Source organism: Lampetra planeri, chromosome 2 (assembly GCF_965212315.1).
Source record: "Lampetra planeri chromosome 2, kcLamPlan1.2.h2, whole genome shotgun sequence".
NCBI classification, from domain to species: Eukaryota; Metazoa; Chordata; class Hyperoartia; order Petromyzontiformes; family Petromyzontidae; genus Lampetra; species Lampetra planeri.
Genome location: NC_136108.1, coordinates 1146680 through 1165086, shown reverse-complemented (window position 1 = coordinate 1165086; position 18407 = coordinate 1146680). Strand labels below are relative to the sequence as shown.

At 47.4% G+C, this 18407-nt stretch overlaps 1 protein-coding gene across 1 annotated transcript in view; it reads right to left on the bottom strand.

Annotated features, from left to right (window-relative positions):
* Positions 1 to 18407, bottom strand: part of NCKAP5 (NCK associated protein 5) — a 259865-nt gene that overhangs the window by 44618 nt on the left and 196840 nt on the right. Inside the window, exons 9-10 of the mRNA XM_078603791.1 lie at positions 17391 to 17429; positions 14827 to 14946 (exon numbers count right to left, since the gene is read on the bottom strand). Coding sequence (XP_078459917.1) covers positions 14827 to 14946; positions 17391 to 17429 — 159 coding nt within the window. The remainder of the gene's footprint in view (positions 1 to 14826; positions 14947 to 17390; positions 17430 to 18407) is intronic.

Below are 18407 nucleotides of genomic sequence, written 5' to 3'. Positions count from 1 at the left end.
GGTTGTTTGACCATACTTCACTGCGCCGGTCAGTGTGTGCTGGTGAAGGTGACCATAACCAGTTGAGGTAGCCATGGCTGGGAATTAAAATGAGTCACTGGGTTTGTAGCACGGTATTCAAATCAATGCCAATTCTATATATATAAAATATTTATATTTGTACGAAATTCCATTTCTTCTGAGTTGCAATACTTTACAATATTTTGTAAAATACCTTTAAATCTGCCGTATGAGCCCGGTGAGGGCCTCTGACTAAATCACCCAGAATGCAATGCTGTCAGATCTCTCAAGCAAACTAGGGTCGAGTCTCTGTAGAGCTTGTATGGGCGGCCACCATGCATAACAGGTGTTATAGACCGTGGGGCAGCGGAGGACAATGCCATAAAATCTATTGTTGGAGTGTACTTCTGTGTTCTCACCTCTATGCTGCTCACCTACACCAATGTGCATTAAACGGCGTGGCGACGTATGCTAAAAAAAAAACACCCAAGAGCCGCGGGGAGCGGGAAGGCCTTCATCCAGCCGTGCATTGGCAAAGGTCTGCGCGTGTACACGAGCTTGAGGATTCCACTGAAAGGTCAAATTACATGCTGACAATGAATGGCGGCGTTTGCTCATTGAGCAAACGCAAGGAATCGCTGAGAATGCCCAGAATGCTGAGTGCCGAAACATACAACATCACAAGGGCAGTGTACCAAGTCCAAAGTGGCTTTCGGGGATAACGCTTGGCAACATCTCACCCAAGTGCCAACAGGCAGAAATGCGTATCCTTCCAAATTATTCAGCGATGGGACTGAGGGGTTGGGGGCCGCCTGCTGCCGGTTAGCCGCGGGGGGAGGGTAGCGGGAGGTGTGGGGGGGGGCGAGGGTTGGATCCGCGCTCTTGCAGGGATCGCCCAACATCTAAACCGAAACTTCTTGCAGGAAGACGACCGACTTGAAGTGCCCTCCACAAATCCAACCAGGCCACTGACTCATCCGTGACAACGACTCTCTCTGCTGAATGGCGAGCCGTGTATCTACAATCTATCTCCGACGTGCTTCATGCTCGTACCGCCCGTTGTTCCACACGAGCTCTGAGGTTTTGCTCCCCGTGCAGGGAGCTTATTTTAAGCACTGCATTGAAGGGCTCCAACAAATTGAGCGAAACATCAAACATCGAGGGGTACGAATATAAGACACATGGGAGAGCTGTAGCAACACAACCGCTAAATCCTGAATTCGTTTCCTGGCCAGTGCAACTTTATTTGTTTGCACATTCACACCCTGCGACGGTCCTGTAACTGCCGTCACTGGGCTGCGATCGTCCTTGTAACAGAGCGGCTCAGCTCCATGAGCCTTACCAGCTGACGTAATAATGAAGCCGGAGCCTGAGTTTGAGTGACCGGAGGCAGCTCCGTGCTGTGCTGCACATCAGCAAGGCTCTCCGGACCACACGCGTGCGTGCGCACGTTGATGCGCATGGAGAAAAATATCATAATCGGAAAATGTGTTTGAAAGGCGAGTCGTCACATCTAGTTTGTACTGCTGCTCACACCTGGCTGTGTTTTTGTTAAGCCACTCTCAATTACATTTCTGAAATACAATGTGAATATTTGTTGAACAGAATCTACCCTGATTTCTATTCGTTGTCAAATCTCTGCCACTGAAATTTTCCAATTACTGAGATAATTGTTCTCGGAACCATGACGTTTAATATATTATCCTGCTTGATTAGCTGTTCATAATTTAATGCACAGTGTTCTGCCTGCATGGAGAGATGCGTACTCGGGAATTACACCAAAAGAAAGAAAAAGGAATCTCATAGATCAGGAAATAAATGCAAATCCGAGACATCGCATTGGTGGTTAAGAAAAGTCGGCATTGGACTTGGGCTGCACGCATTGCTACACGGGACGATGGCCCGTGGACGAGACTGGTGATGGAATGGCAGCCGAAGGAGGGAACGTGTCCAGGAGGACGACTGCCGCGGAGATGGAGCGATGAGATGGATGGTAGCAGTGCTGGATTGTGAGCGGTAATAGACAATGGCTGATGGTGATGACGAATGTTCTGCCAATTGTTTTTAATCCAATTGCACGGCGGATGTTCCTATCAACAAAACTCTTGTTAGAACCTGTTGACCGACTTGCCCAGGTCTACTACCCAGGGATGTTTTACTTTATCATTGGCAATCACGTGTTATTTAAATGTATAATTGCAATTAATTCAGCCATAGCCAACCGTGATGACATCGTATAAATAAAACGTCATCGTTATAATAATAATAGACACACAAGTACACAGATATCTGAAATATGATACTGCATTGAGTGACGTTTCTTTTTGTGGCAAGCGTCTGCTGCCGGTAGATAATTTGGAGTAGCAGAGAGTTTCATTCTGTGAGTGACACTGTCAGTACATATGACGCATACTGTACATTGGAGAAAGCACAACACATTGGTGAGAATCCAGAGAACAAATACCTCCGATGGAAAAATGTAAACAAATATGTATTGGCCATTGTCATGCATTCAAGAGCTCTCTGATGTTTCTTGTAAAACGTGGAAATTCTGGACGTCAGTCTCACAATTATCCAACGGGTAATGCCAGTCACATGGCCAATCACGGGCAGCTCTTGAATGCAGCTGCTCTTTGACTCGACGCCCGACATCCCCACGACCAGCGCCCAGCTCCCCCCACCCCTTCCCGTAAATCCACCACCGACCAAATGGCTGCGTGATGGCTGCACGGTGAGCACGCTCTGCCGTGCGCGCAGGGGGTAGACGTAACGAGTGCACCCCCTTCGCTTGGCTCCTTCGGAAATCCTGAAGAATGCCGCACGCATGCCAAAGACCGAGCAGCTGCTGCCGATAGGATCTCTAAAGCGATATGAGTTTTAATGCAGCGGCGATAAGCACGCGCTATCCGCGGGGCTGTTAATGGAGATGGCTCAGGACCGTCTTTCCCCCGTAATGTTATGCACGACACGTAACACAATTAAAGCGCATTGCTTCTGGCAACTGTCGGTCAATTACTCAAGTGATATAAGGACTCGCAAAAAATTCCCAACGCAATTTCGTTATATAGCGCAGTTGCTTTCAAAACGATGATGGTTTTGCAATCACTGTTCATATTTGGTTATGACGGTATTTACTAGATTTTTCGAAGAGATGTGTATATATGTAATTGTATACGTATAATACTCAACACATTCGTCAATAACACTGTGGCCTTAAAAGAAAAAAAAGAATACATGACATTTCGGGCAATAGCCCCTACTTCACAGCACACAGAGAGACAGCACACTTGAAGAAGGTCCATGGAGTAACAACATTTGTATCATTATCATTCGTGCTTTCTCATCCATAGTAAAGGCTTTTTGGGTTCGATCGGGTAAAGATAAATGTGCCGTTAACCCCGCCACCACCCGACACAGGCAATTAGCAAGGTTTGTCACGTGAACAGAACGTGCCAATTAGTTACTACTTCAGCACAACTGTGTGCTGGAGAGCGGACCCACAACATTTACAATTCGAGCTACCGTGACGTTTCGCTGGCGATTACAACAACCAGCTTCATCGGGCGAACCACTGCCCACGCAGCAGCAAGCCTCACCAAACAATGTGTGCAATACATACGCACGTCCGTGCATTGTAACCGTTTTCACTTAAGGCCAGGAATTCCATTGTGTGGCCGTCTGGGGTCCGTGTGCCGCCCGCCTTACTACTACTGCAACTAGCTATCACACGCGCCTACGGTGCTGCCCAACACGCAGACGACGGCCGTCCCTTACGACAGACGAAACGGTGGGATGCGAGGGTCGATCGAAATAGATGAAGTGCCGATCAAGAGATTGGAGTGGCTTGGGTACAGACCTTCCGATAGCTAAGGCAGGGGAAAGATTCCATGAGAACATGCCCCTTATTTAGGTTGCTGCAGGAATCTTTGCCGAAACAAATCGCTGTTATCGAGCATTTCACCGTCTGTAATGGTGAAAAAACACCTCCCCCCCCCCCCCCCCCGGAATAGCTTCTCAACGACAGAGGAGAGAGCTTATCGTATCCCCGATTCCTCACCATCACCACCATGACACCTTAACAGCGGGGTGAGAGATGGAAATGCGATCTCCCCTTCTGAGCGTTGTTTTTTTGTGCCCTTCACGCGCGTGGCGGGGCCAAGTGTCACGAGAATGTCCTGGGGCGCGTGCGCAAAGCGCCGGCTTGCTCGCCGGCAGGGCCGGTCCACGCGCCGTGAGAAACTTTAAAAGTGGCCGGATTAATCGATGAGGGCGAAGGAGCGGGAGTGCAGATTGGGGAAATGTTGACTACCTCGCCTGGTGTGCAGGAGGCCGTGGGTTTGATCCTGACCCTGACTCCTGCTGTATATTTGGAGTTTTCGTGTCTCTCTCCCAGTGGTCGTGTGGATTTTTCTCCGGGTCCTCCGGTTTTTCCCTCCACATTTAGAATCAACGTGCATTTAGAGTGTTTGGCTGCTATACATTTCCACATGATAAGCCACTGTTGAACTATCATTTGTGGCCACTTCTGAAAAAGAGCCATATCGTTTAGCGAGCCTTGCCTAGTAAGATAAAATAGAGTTTAGTTTTAGTTCAGAACGAAGGGCTGCAGGTGGCCAGTGACAGAAAGGCGTTAGTTTAGCGCTCACGATTACCAATGGAGCGGCCGAGCCGAACATGGTGCACACCTGTACGGCGCTGCGCTCGTTCGTTCCACACCTGTACAGCCCACCACACCTCTGTGCTTATAGATGCAAGTACAAAGCACAATACTATATGGATTTTCTTGATTCACGAGTGAGTCATGTACAGAATGTAATACAATGATACCCTTGTGATAACAGCTCCGTTCTTATGACTGCATTTCCGCCAGCTGTCGTTGGCAAAAGAGATGCATTTCATCGTGATCTCACTTGGTTTAAACTAAAGATATCAAAGCAGTTCATGTATATATGATACATGCAAATGTGAAATGAGATTTTAAAATCTGAAAACCAAATTTGTATTACATTTTGTATAAAAAAATATGTAAAAATGTTTCACATTCTTTTCTCATTTGGAGATTTTAAAGGATGTATAATCTAAACATGAAATAATTTTGATAACTTAATTTTTCCGGCACTTTCTGGAAGTGCTGGTAGAGACCACACAAATTATGGTTCCCGATTGCTATAAAATACACATGCAAACGCATCCAATTACATATGCGATATATGAAACAGGAGAAAACAGCCCAACATTGTAAACATTACCATAAACTAATCAAACAGGAGAGATGTAAAAAAACGCTAACCCTACTTTGAAAAACCCCTACATTTTCACTGCACACTTATTAAAATGAACGTCGCATGAAAAAAGACAAACTGAAATAAAAAGAAAACCCATTGAAACTAAACTGCTGAAGAGCACTCATGGACATTTCTAAACGAGACGTATCCCTCGCCACAACGTTTGTATTGGAAGGTAAAATATCGGAAACGACAACTCGCCTCGGGCACCCTTTCACCATCGCCGCGATTCCTTCGGCAAACGGCACCAGGGCCGCTTTTATAAACGACGCTCGTAACAAAGCGGGAAGCAACGAAGTTTCGTTACCGACTGGGCGATGCCATGGCCAATTGCGTGAGCGCAGTGGATTAAGGCCTCGCGCACAGGCTGAACCGTCGGGTTCACTCGCAAATAGAATTTCTCCACCTCGCATCCATTTACTCGAATCCTCGCAGAACACTGAATTATAAAATGCCGACGCAGCGGACGGCTGCAATGCGAGTAAAGTTGACGGTACAGGGAGGGCCGTGCCACCGCACACAGCCGGCCCTACTCTTGTGCAAGTTCCTGAGACGTATCTTGTGTAAATTCTTTGTGCCACCACACGCCCCCAATACAAAAATATGCAACAAATTACCTTCAAATAAACCGAATATTGGCGTTAGTTTTGCTTGTACATTTCCCCACCCCCCCATTCCTAAAATTCCTACACGTGCATACTTATTGTGCGTACATGCATACTAAGTGTGCGTTAATGCATACTCAGTGTGCGAACATGCATTGCGTATGTTGTATGCAGAAATAGTATGTAACCAAGTACTCTGTATGCGTGCGCGTACTGTAACACAGCACACGTAGAATCGTTTGCAACATATTTTTGTATGTTGAACGCTTAAGCATAGGGATTCGTCGTTTCTCTGAAACCAAACATTGTGTCGCTATCACGCATCTTAAATCGAGCACTTCCAGGCATAGGAGGGATTAGGTTTCAAAAGGGAATGGCAAGAGCAATATTTATGAAAATGTATGCTAATGATTTATTATATTATTATTATTAATCCGATAATCCACTGCTAGATGAAAGCATCACCACGCCGTGTTAGTCATGGATTGTTTTTCTTATTTTCAAGCGTATGATTGTTTAATCTCATCTTTATTTAAGTCACCATTGTTGAACGCTGGAATTAAACATTCAACCTACATTTCCTGAATTCAATTAACTTTTGTTTCAACCATTTTTGTAATTAGATTTGCTCTTGCGTTTTTTGTCGTGTTTTTTCAAATATACACAATATTTTGTTAATTTTCCGTGCATGGTAATCGCTTTAAATGTATAAACGTTACGAACGTCATTATTCCACCGGGTCTCTGTTGTCAGAGACATTAGTCTCACTGGGCTGTCAGCAGGGTTTTTTTTCATTTAAATCAAGGATCCAATTGAGTAATTGTACGGTAGGGTGAGCACGTGTGCGCGCCCGTCCCACCACTCCGACGCACGCAAGCGTATCGCGAACGTCTCGTTTACGCTTGCTCTTAATTCTACGAATCGTTTCGCTGGGATTCGCGCCTGTAACAACACGGCAAGCGGACAATACACGTCGCCCTCTGTCTTCCGGTCGTGTGGCCCGGGGAGGGTGGAAGGCACGGCGATGGTCATTGCTATTGATTGGCACTGGCAGATGATCCGACTAAATGGCTGATTAGGTATCCACCCACTCTCGCCCCCGCCATCTCTCTCGCCCGCAAGTGCAGGGTGGCCCCCTACAGAGGTTGGGTCATAAAAGCGTAACAGATCATTACACATGACCTTGCGGCTGTCCTTGCGCGGGCAGCGCAGGGAAGCCTTACGTTAACACCATGCCGGCAATTGTTTAATGCGGTCGAGCGGTCGGGAATGATTAATAACTCCGCAGAAACTTTTATAAATACCTGCAGCGTTTGTTTTGGCTTATGTTTGTGGGTGGCGGTGGGGGTGTGGGGGGGGGGGAAGTGTAATGCTAGCCAAAGGGCATTCACTTTTCATCAGGAAATGTATTATTTACATTAAATATGAAAAATTAAAATATTTCACATTTCGGCCAAGCGCTCAAACACGTCGATTAGACGTTCCACCCATGTGGCAAAGATCGCACGGCGTCAGTGGGAGAGCGCTCGACTCGCACACTCGTAAGAGTTCAAATGCAGCAAGCTGATAAAATTAGGGCCAATTTGGCATCATCATAAAAAAAAAGACTGGTCTACACCATCGGACTGTGGAATTACCACCACTCAGGGCCCACCAACATACACGAGTGCCGCCCAGACACTGACATTTTTGTTTTGTTTAAAGGGTAGTTGCGGGTGAACGGTTTCCCCAAGGCTCTGCCGAATCGGTGTTTCGAGCCCGAATGGCATTCGGCTGGGTTTGTGCGGTGGTGGAGTTAGGGGGGGGAGGAAAGTGGGGGGTTGGTGTGTGGGGGGAGGAGGAGGAACCCCGGGGGGGGGGGGGGGGTGGGGAACAGCCCCGGCGCGCCGGCCACACGCACGCCCTCGCCGAAGACACGCACCGCTGAGCGACGGCCTCAGATGGAAAATTGATTTATTGCGGAGCGGGCCCCGGTCCCCGCCACCCTCCCGCTAACGCCCGCTCGCGTTAGTTTTATTCCCGCCTATAACTTCTCACCATTTCGCTTTTATGAATAGAGTGCGGCCTTCTGTTTTATTTTTTATTTCATTGCTTAATTCAATTTTGTTTTTTTTTTAAACGTTTTGAATTATCAAAGTCATAACTAGGGACAGGTTTATGTGCATTAAAAAATACGAAAACTTTACTCCTGCCACTCTATTGTCGTTCAGTTTGATGGTGATTTGGGGTGAGATGGACACAATGCCCTTTATGGACACCACGCGAGACTGCTGAAATGAAATCACATTTAACGTGACACACGCCTATAATACTACGGTTCGTTAGAGATAGTCGTGAAGTGTGTATTATTCCATTTCAAGTAAATCTTTTAAACATGGGCTATGGACCGCTACATTGGCACAAAATAAGCCGCTATCTCTTTCCAGCGACATCGCAGGGTTTCAACCAGGAATCGAGCAGGAACCGTCGAATCCACGCAAACCGACTCGGTGGCACGCTTGCTGACCACCAGGTGATGGACGTGAGCGCTGACATTGTGCCCGTAGAGAAGCATCGATATTGATTCTTAGACTCACGATAAATGCATCGAACTGTGCTTGCAAGAATCGGTTATTTTCAATTCATATATGTTGTACACTCTTCGCTGCCATAAAGCTCAATGCTCTGCCCATGTTCAATTCCAGGATCGTCAAGACCTCCCCGCGTTTTCCTCCGCTTGTGACCGATTTCCTGTCGATAAAATAAACAGTCACCGTTTCTGTATGGCGTCTTTAAGCCTTCTAATTCCAACTCTTATTTTTTTGCCCAGAAAGGATTCACAACTGAAGTGGATTCCACACTACAGACCCACAGCTAGCGCAGACGCCCGCACGTAGACAATGACCCGCAAAACAAAATGTGAAAGTAGGTCAATGGGCGCCAAATGTAAATCGCAAACGCATATACATTTTGAGCTTCATTCAATTGATGTCACGGTCATACTCCAAGCCAGCAGGGCCGTGTTTGTCCTGAGCGCCAGATGCCACTGCAGTTTGTTAAAATTGCACGTCAAACGATCGTGACATGCTGTGACGGGAATTCCGAAACTAAAGGCGGTTGGATTCTGTGCTCGCGGCTTGTGTGATGTATAATCGCGTTTCTCAGAATAAGCTGAGCGAATGGTGCTATATTCTTAGGTTTTTTCGGTAAAGTCACGTAGGTAAAACATAAAAAATAATAAAAGTAAAATTAAAATTAAAATCACGAAAGGTCATGAATTTTTTTTTATTTTACTTTTATTAATTTTAATTTTTTTACCTACGTGACTTTACCGAAAAAACCTAAGAATATGAATCCTTGCAGTCACGAAAGCTTCAAATCTAGAACGAATGGTGCTAGCTGTGTTCCACAATCGGCGACTTCCAAACCGCCCTCATCTCTCTGGCTCACAGAGATGAGCATGACGCCAATAATCACGACGTAATAGAGGAAGTACATTTTTATGAATTGGACTATATACATACATAAACGCTTGCATACAAATAGATTAATACTGTTTTTTTATGTTTATGGAAGGCGATTAATAGAAGTGGCAAATCAATCAGTGGACATCATTGTTGACAAAGTTGGTCACATGTTTAGCATGTGTCCTTTCCCCACACCTACGATTAGCACGGTTGGCTACATACAGCGTGAAAAAAGTTCAGCATACTTACAAAAGCTCACATCTCCGCCAAAAATTGTCACAGAGACGTTACATTTGAGTTGTTTTCATTTGTCACGAGTGTGCATCTCTGCTCTGGTCTTTTATTACGTAGAAATCTTGCCTCTCACCACCTGGGAGGCGAGGATTTCAAGTCCCCACAAATATCTGAAGCTCTCAAACTCGCTGGGGCTGCGAGGTAACCAGAAGATGCAAGAAGGAGCCAAGTGGATTGCAACCATCTGTGCAGAGCTTGTTGAGTGTTATCCCCAGTGCCGGATTAAGCTTGCACAGGGCCTGTAGCATATGTTATAAAGGGGCCATAATTAAAAAAAATAACACGCAAATATTAAAAGAAAAACTTTCAACTTGCATAGTAAAGTATTTGTATTTTTTCATTTGCGAAACAGCCAGATAATATGACAAATCGCTAACCTTAAACACCCAGTCGTTCATAAAAGTTGAAGGTGGTATAGTACTACAGTAAGAGCAAGTGCAGAATCACTGAACCGGAATTGATAGCTTGAAAGCATTTCGCGCGGGGCCCTTGAAAGTGCGGGGCCTGTAGCATATGTAGCTACTTGTGCTACTGGGATAATCAGGCACTGGTTCTCCTCCCGTATGAAGTGTGGTCTCTCTCAACACTCTGTTTTCCTGCCACTCAGCAATGGAATCGGCACTTCGGACTCAATGCTGGACCCCACCCCCCTCATGCAAGAGGTTCTTAAGACTCCGTGAGGATTTTCTGGTTAAACAAAGAGCATCATCATCGACAACCCAACAACAACAAAAATGTTTTTAAATAAAAACAATCGGTCAAATTAATTTGATCCCAAAAACAAGCCGTGAACATTTCAGCACAGGTAACGGGAGGTGGGGGGGGTGTGGGGGGTGATCTGCAGAGTGTGACCGCGACGTCAAAGCCTCGCTGCGGTTGTAAATTGGAACATCGGCAGAATGGCTCCAGTGGCTCTAAAGGGTCGGGATTTACCGCGAGGTGGGAAGGTTGCGAGCATGTGAGCAGAGGAGCATTTTCCTGGCACAGCTGTGATATATAAGCAAGCATGCTGTCAGCGCCGGGGTAAGCAGCTTTTACTGGGCCCGTCAAGTGTTCCCCAGGTGCTCGCTTGCTGATGTGTGTTGGTCCGTGCGTGCGCACATGCGCGCGTGTGCGCGAGCTTGTAGAAATCAGTGTTGGTGCGTGTGTGTGCGCGCGTACAATTCCACGTTCGTTTGCGTTTGTGTGAGCACGTGTGTGTGTGCACGTGTGTGTGTGTGAGGGGGGAGGGATGTTGGAGTGGTTAGCGCACTGCGCTATGAATCCAGCGACACGAGTTCCATTCCCTCTCATGACCAAAATCAGTGGTGAGATCTGCACCGGTCCTGGGCCTCCCTTAGGTCAACTTAATAATAAATCAGCACCTGGTGCAATGTGGAGACATCAGCACGAGAGAGATGAAGGCATCCAGGCGTGGTGTTTGACACACACCTCCTCGCGTGCTGTGATAACCTTTGTCGGTGTTCATTAAAAGCACTTGCCCCAACAGCCTGTGTGTCTATATGGGGAACCTTTGTCTCTGTTTTTTTTAATGAAGAAGGCTGAGTGCCATTCAGGCACGTCTTTGAGGAACCAAAGGCGTTACCCATCAGTCTGGCAATCATGCACCTCCTAGTTATAATGCGATGAAGGGAATATTAGTGTGTTGGAGTATGACATTGTATCTGATTAGATGGAGACAGGTGATAAAGACCCTCTTAATGGTGCGTGCACGTGTCTGTGTGCATGCGTGCGTGTGCGTGTGTCTGCGTGTGTGTGCGTGCATGCGCGCGTGTGCGAGCGAGGTGACCTTTGAATGCGACGACTTGCTAATACACACACCGCACCAGATGAAAATGGAAATACTGCCGTGTGACCTTGGCTGCCTTGATCATGCGATGGAATCCCAGAAAGAGAGGGGTATGCAGGAAAACCCATCGCAACGGCATCCTAAACCAGTGTTCAACAACATCAACGCTGCATGCGACGAGAACGACAAGGACGACAATGTACAGCCATTCATCATACTGGGAGGTGGTTGTTTGAGGAGAGGTGATGTACCCTGTTCACTTGACACAGATGTTAGCCGTGGACAGGAAGCAAACTCAGCTGGCTGGCTTCGTAGAGTAGTTCGCTATTAGGGGCAGACTTCATTTAGTTATTTTTACGACGCTTGTGTAAACCCCGACCAATACATTTACTATAATACGTATAAACAATCAGAATAATTTACTGTACTGCCATATGCCTATCCACTGCTATAAGGAGACTTCCGCATGCAGTGTTGGTCCGCGAGGTTCTTTGACCATACTTCACCAAGCTGGTCGGGGCAGATTGATGAAGGGGTGGGGGGGAAAGACCTGTCCAGATATCACGCGCTACTCTAATTAGCAATGGCTGAGATTTATCGCCCAGTGTGCTCGGCACCGCTCCAGTAATATATGTACACGTACGCATATTTACTCTTTACTTTTAATGCAGGCCAATGCTCTTATGAAAAACCTTCTTCAGCAATAGCATGTTTCGCCACCGCCACGAGAACGAGTAGCTTGCACCAACGGATCACGGTCGTCGACGAGCATGAGCGCCGTCTCGTTGCTCGTTGGAGCAGAGCGACACGGCACATCGACGTCAGGAGTGAACTTTAGCCCGACCCCCTAGGCCTGGCCTCCGTGCAGCTACACAGACTGCACACTCGATAGCTAGCGCACCGGTTGACGTTGACGCGAGTCGGCGGAATCCCCCTTCGTCTGTCTGTCTTTGTGCAACCTAACAGGCGTGGTGGAAGCTCCACTCCGCACGAAGGGTTTTTTTGCCGGGGGACGCAGGCCAGCGGCCGCTGCTTTGGCACGTGCACCGCGGAGGTCCGCAAACCCCCCCGCAGGCACGGGGCGCATTGTTTAAGAGCCTGTCGCAACGTCGCAAGGGCCGACGGCGACACCGGTCATTACAGCGTGCAAGTCTAAGACCCAGGAGATTGGGAAACAATACGCGGCGCACGTTCGCACACCATCTGCTCATCCGCAAGTGGTCTTGGGAGGCAGAGAGAGCGTCTAGAAGCAAGCGTGTCTCTGGGCCCTGGGAAAGGGTCATCGCAGTGTCCTCTTGGGGCGGGCGGGGGGAGGGGGGCATCGTAGGGGGGTGGGATTCGTGGCCTCGGGGGTCTGCGAGGATCGTTGATCGATTGGACCGCAGCTTTGGGACGCGTTATTATACGCCCGGCATTCGTGGCTAGAGCCCTCTCATCGTGTCTGGGGCTTACTGGCTTAAAATGCAACCTTAGGCCCCTTAGCAAACACAGTTCGTGTGTTCTCTGCTTAATTGGTTTCACGTCAACGTCCGCTGCGGCTATGGCACACGCAGACAAAGTGGGGCTCAGTCACCGCCTCATTGTACAGGGCGCGCACGCGACTTTAAATGAATCCACTTGGCGCACAGACACGTACTAGCAGATAGGGCCTTGCTGTAAACAAGCTGCAGGCAGCTTAACATTCCTGCTTGATGCACCTCATATAAAGAAGCTTTGACAGTCTAAAAAGAAAAAAATGCGTGCACTCGATCTTTTTGGACACACCATTGTCGTTTGTCATGACAATTTGAGAAAAGCGCCCAGTAGATAACACGGTTACATTTGCTCCAATGGCCTTTTCAGTGGCTCCTTTGTTTTCCCTACGAGTCACTGGCGACACGGAAATCCATAAGCCAAGGATGCGGCGGGCGTACTTCCCGTCGGAGGCCGCGGCCGCGGCGTGAATGACTGAGCAGCGACATGGCTCTGACCTTGCGAGGAGCCATTATTGCATTACAGTCAACAAATGCGAAGAATAAATACGCCCGTGCTATTGAGCGTACCGGCGTGGGCCCATCAAACGGGCAGGGGGATTCAAAACACGGCAGCGCCATTCACAAACGCGACAGCGCGATTCATTAGGGTCCCGAGCCGAGACGGGCGGGCATTGTGCGACGGCGCACGGCGCAGAGAAATGGCTTTCCGCCAGATCCGTGCCATTTAATACGCGGGGTAATCTTCTGCGGAGCATGTCACTCTTATCTAGGCTTTTTCAAATGAGCAGGCCCGTCTCCGCGTGTTTTTTTTTTGCTGGGGCGAGGGGGGGGGGTTGGCAAGTTAATTCAATTGGACCTTTTTTTTTCTCCCCGTCGCGGCATTAGACATCGCACGCTCTCGATGGGAAGCATCAAAATGACAGCCACTCACGGCTCTAATGCGTACCTCTGTGCGTAATTCACACCGCTCCGTCATCCGCCTTATGTTTGAAAAACCCTCTGTATTTTATTCCCCACCTTCAATGCAACCACTATGCAATTGCGCTGCTGTGATCAGATTACCACTGGTAAATAAAAGGGTGCACCGCAACCATGGTCTTTTGAATAGCATAAAAAGTGAAATAAACGACACACAAATGAAAGCCCCTAAAAATGTAACACCACCATAAAGTAGTGGGATTAAGGTTTTCTAAAATATGTGACAACACTCCAACTTATTTCTTCACTTAATAAAAGCTCAGATGCAGGATAACCCTGTCAATTTATTTATACACTACGCATACGTAAGTATATATATACGTATATATTTATGCATCTGAAAATCGTGCCCTTTAATCAAATCTACACCTGCTATGGGAGAACATCCAAACTCAATCCTACTTGCTGTGCCGCCTTATGGAGAACACCTCAGGGCCTGTATAAGTGGGGACTTGCACTCAACAGAGGCTCCAGGCTCCATCTCTACACAATCAGGCAGTCAGGTTGATCGATTGATGTTCCAGCACTCACTGATTCACTCCATTCACTCGATCACCAGCGGCCAGTCGCCTCCTTATCACTCTCATTTCGCTACGACTACCATGGCACTGTTCCAACGAAGGTCACTCATTGAATCCTTCACAAATGCTGAGGACTCGGTCGACCAGACTCACCGTTTCATCTCATCCGCCACAATGCTTCTTCCTCGCACTACTCCGTTTTCAAGTTCCCTCCCATCGTCTGCTTTCCCAGTTCTGTCAATCTCGCTTAATTCAATGCAAGTACTAACTGATATCTGTTACACCTTAAATTATGCTGTTTTGCCTGCTGCTACGCACGTTTGGGCCTTTGGGCCTTTGCATGGCAAGTGTGAATAAATGAAGAGATCAATACATTTCTGGCTCGGTGGCGTGAACCGTGAGCCCACCGAACTCCACCACCGCATGCCCTCACCTGCAGCGTGGCCTCTGACGGCAGGCGCAGCTTCTGCTGGAAGAGGATGCTCATGCTGCGGTTTTGCTCCTCCAGGTCGCACACGCGCGTCCGCAGCTTCAGGCACTCCTCGCGCAGGTCCTGCCGAGAGGCCAGGGCGCATCGTCCGTCACCAGACCCATCCCGCGGCCTCCTCAGGACTCGAGGGACACCCCCCCCCACCCGGCACGCACGCCGGGTCGGCCGCTCCGGAGCCACGCGTGGGGCCGAGTGAAACGGGCCGAGGGCTCGCCGAGATCCCCGTCAGGGTTTGTAAAACCTTTGCGAATGTACGGGACGTGTAAATGTTATCCAGTCTTTCGCGAGAGCAACCTAATAGGTTTGTATATACGTACCATGTACAGGCGAGTATCTACTCTTGTTTAAATGTATGTATACATGTATACGTGCCTCTCGGTATCATTATTATTATTTAGGTGTATGCGTGTGTGCTACAGTGTTAACACTACAGCACTTGGAAGACAAAGACAGCCAGGGGTGGTGTTGGTGACATCAACCAGCTCATGCCTTAATAGGTGCTCACTAATAGCACTTTCCCTAACAGACTATAATGCTATACGTGGAACTTAGTCTTTTTATTTATGTAGATTTTGTATATAGCTAAGCAGCCATAATATATCTGTAATATATATGTAAGTATTTATTTATTTAAACATTGTGTGCACGTATAATGCAACCTTCAAAAATGGCATAACGAATTACCAAACACAAGTTAAATTATACTCTTTGGTTCTTTCGGTAAAGTCACGTAGGTAGAAAAAGTAAAATTACAAAATAAACAAACAATACATCTTCTTCTTACATTGGTCTCTCCATATATATACAATTATTTCTTGTGTTTTTTCTACACCAATTCAACGCAAGTTCATGAAACTCTTGGACCTTGCCGGGGAAGTCACACATTCAAGCAAGCCATCGCAGATGCGCTCTGTCGTGTCACGCAGACGCGCGAGAGCTCAGTAAAACAATAAACATCGGCGAGAAGAACACACTGCAGATCTGTCGGCAATGCACGCCAAGAGAAATGTTTATGAGCGGACGGGCAAAGGTGCGGACATGAACGATTAGAAGGGGGTGTTGCGGAGTGAACTGACACGAGCCACTCGCCATGCCCACCCCACACAGCAAGGTACACGGCAGTGAACAACGCGCACGGTGGTGAACAAGGCAGTGAACAACGCGCAAGGCGGTGAACACGAAGCACAGCCTCGTGCCCAGGTCTTGCTGCGTGCACCACGGGAAACGGCACTTTGAAGGCCCTAAGCAGACACGATTTGTGGGTGTGTCACGTGACTGCAAACATTACATTGTGGACAAGCTACTTAATTATACCACACCCGTGTGATATAATTTGTGTAATGTCATAATAACCGCAATAAAAAATATTATTAAACGCTGTTGTTGTAATTCCAATCTGTTCATGACAACAGAAACTCCATCACAACTGAAACATTGGAAGCAGGCTAGAAACACACAGATTTAACAATGCACACAGGTGCACATTGCATGGAAAACGTTACCAACCTTGTCCAAACCAATAGCTGAAAAGAACTGACTGTGTGGCCATTTTGATATTTAGACCACTATAAGGTCGAGAGAGCTTTTGTACATGCAATGGACACCTCTGTGTGCTGTTAAATCTAAGCATTTTTTGAATGAGCTTTTATTTTAAATTTTATAGGGATCATAGTTCGAGCTGATAATTGGTGCACCCCTATTTTTCATACACCTGGGGCCCTTGATCTATTTGTGGCCATAAACCTTTGCTTAGCTTACTTATGGGCAGTGCCACCACTACATGCCAGGTTTCGCTGTACCCTGATGTCACTTCCAGTGAAAGTATGAACACGTTTCATTGCTCTTCAATGTGCTTCAAAAATATTTTAAATTTGATTGCCAATTAGATTTAAAAATTCGACCTTGCATTGATGTGTGTTTTCTGGGGAAATAAACCCCCAAAAATTTGACCCATATGACAGGAAAACATTCAAACTCAATCTCTCTGAGTTAAATAATAAGCTGACGAAATATTCTCTTGGAAGTCTCACGGGAAGCCAAGGCCTCATTAACAACACAGAATGGCCCCGGAAGATGGTACTCTAGAAGTGCTTCTGGTGTCACTTCAACAGGCCTCTTATCCTTCATCTGACATATTTATGACTTTTAGTCTTCAAAGGTGGGCTAGGCCAATTAAACGCCATACTTATATCAGGTTTTTTTTTGTGTGCAGACATGGGTGACTAGGGCTGAGACAATCAAACACGCATCACAAATGTAAAAAAAACTAAAGTCGAAATGTGGATTTTAGTTTGCTTACAAAATGTATTTTTAAAACTCAGAGGTGACCAAGCGAACCAAACACATTGGCTATTTTAGAATTCGTGATTATAATTTTTTTAAATCACAGCTGCTGTGCCACAGGCCAAAAAAGACGAAAAAGCCAAGGGCCCAGACTTAACGGTCACCACCCGACGATGACGTTACATCAGCGTCTGTTATCGCAAGATCAGCAAATACCCACCCACCTTCTGTGTGAGAAGCGCCTGTACCACCTGGTTGGCAACCTGCGGCGAAACACACCACAGCAGAACGTGAGAGACACAACGCCACCAATGGATTTGAATTTGCCAGGCGGATGCGAGAGCGACAGGGACGATGAACGGCTTAGACTTGCCCGGCTCACGAGGAGGAAACTTAAAGGAACACTGCTCCTCAGCACATTCCCAACTTCCAGCCATTCTCAATCCACCAATGGATGAAGGACTCCACATGTCGTCTCGGTCAGAGATATTTTGACCTTTCTTCACCATGCTGGTACGCGCGAGTTGCTGAAGGTTGGTTAAGATAGGATCGGCTCCCATTCAATTCACAACTGATGTTTGCCACGGCTGGGAATCAAACTTGACAGTCACTTGGTTCACAGCACAGCGCACTGGCCGGTTTACCACCACTCCGCACGCTAGGACAAAAATAACATTTCATTAACACGATTCGGTGTGGGGGAGAGCAGGCGGGAGGGAGGGCGGGCAGGCAGGCGCGGTGCGATTGACTGCACGGCATTTTTCCGGATGACCCTGGCATTTCAGTTCCGCTCCTGCCCCTCGCTTTAATTGTGTTGCTTTATTTTTATTTATGTATATATATAGTTTATGCATTCCCTTTTATAGGTCCCTGTGATATTTATGACAAAAGCCAACCCACGGCCCACCAGGGGACGCGAGGCGCTGCCCGGCAGGGTAGCGCCACGAGCCGCCGGTGACGCGACGCAGGGGAGAAGACTCGGACAAAGGCTTCATCTGCTCCGCCAATCCCACGAAAAATCCAGCAGCGCCAAAAATATCAGCTGCTCTGAATGTCAGACTGCGCAGGGAGGAGGCCAGACCAACGCCGGTTAGTCAGAGGTACGACTCAATGTCTATTGATCTGAGATTCAATGGCTATTGATCCACAAGTCAGATTAAAACTTGTTCAGAAAAACACAGCTGACATTCTGGCCGCCGTGGATTTCAAACTTCAAACAGTTAGAAATTATCTTTGAATAA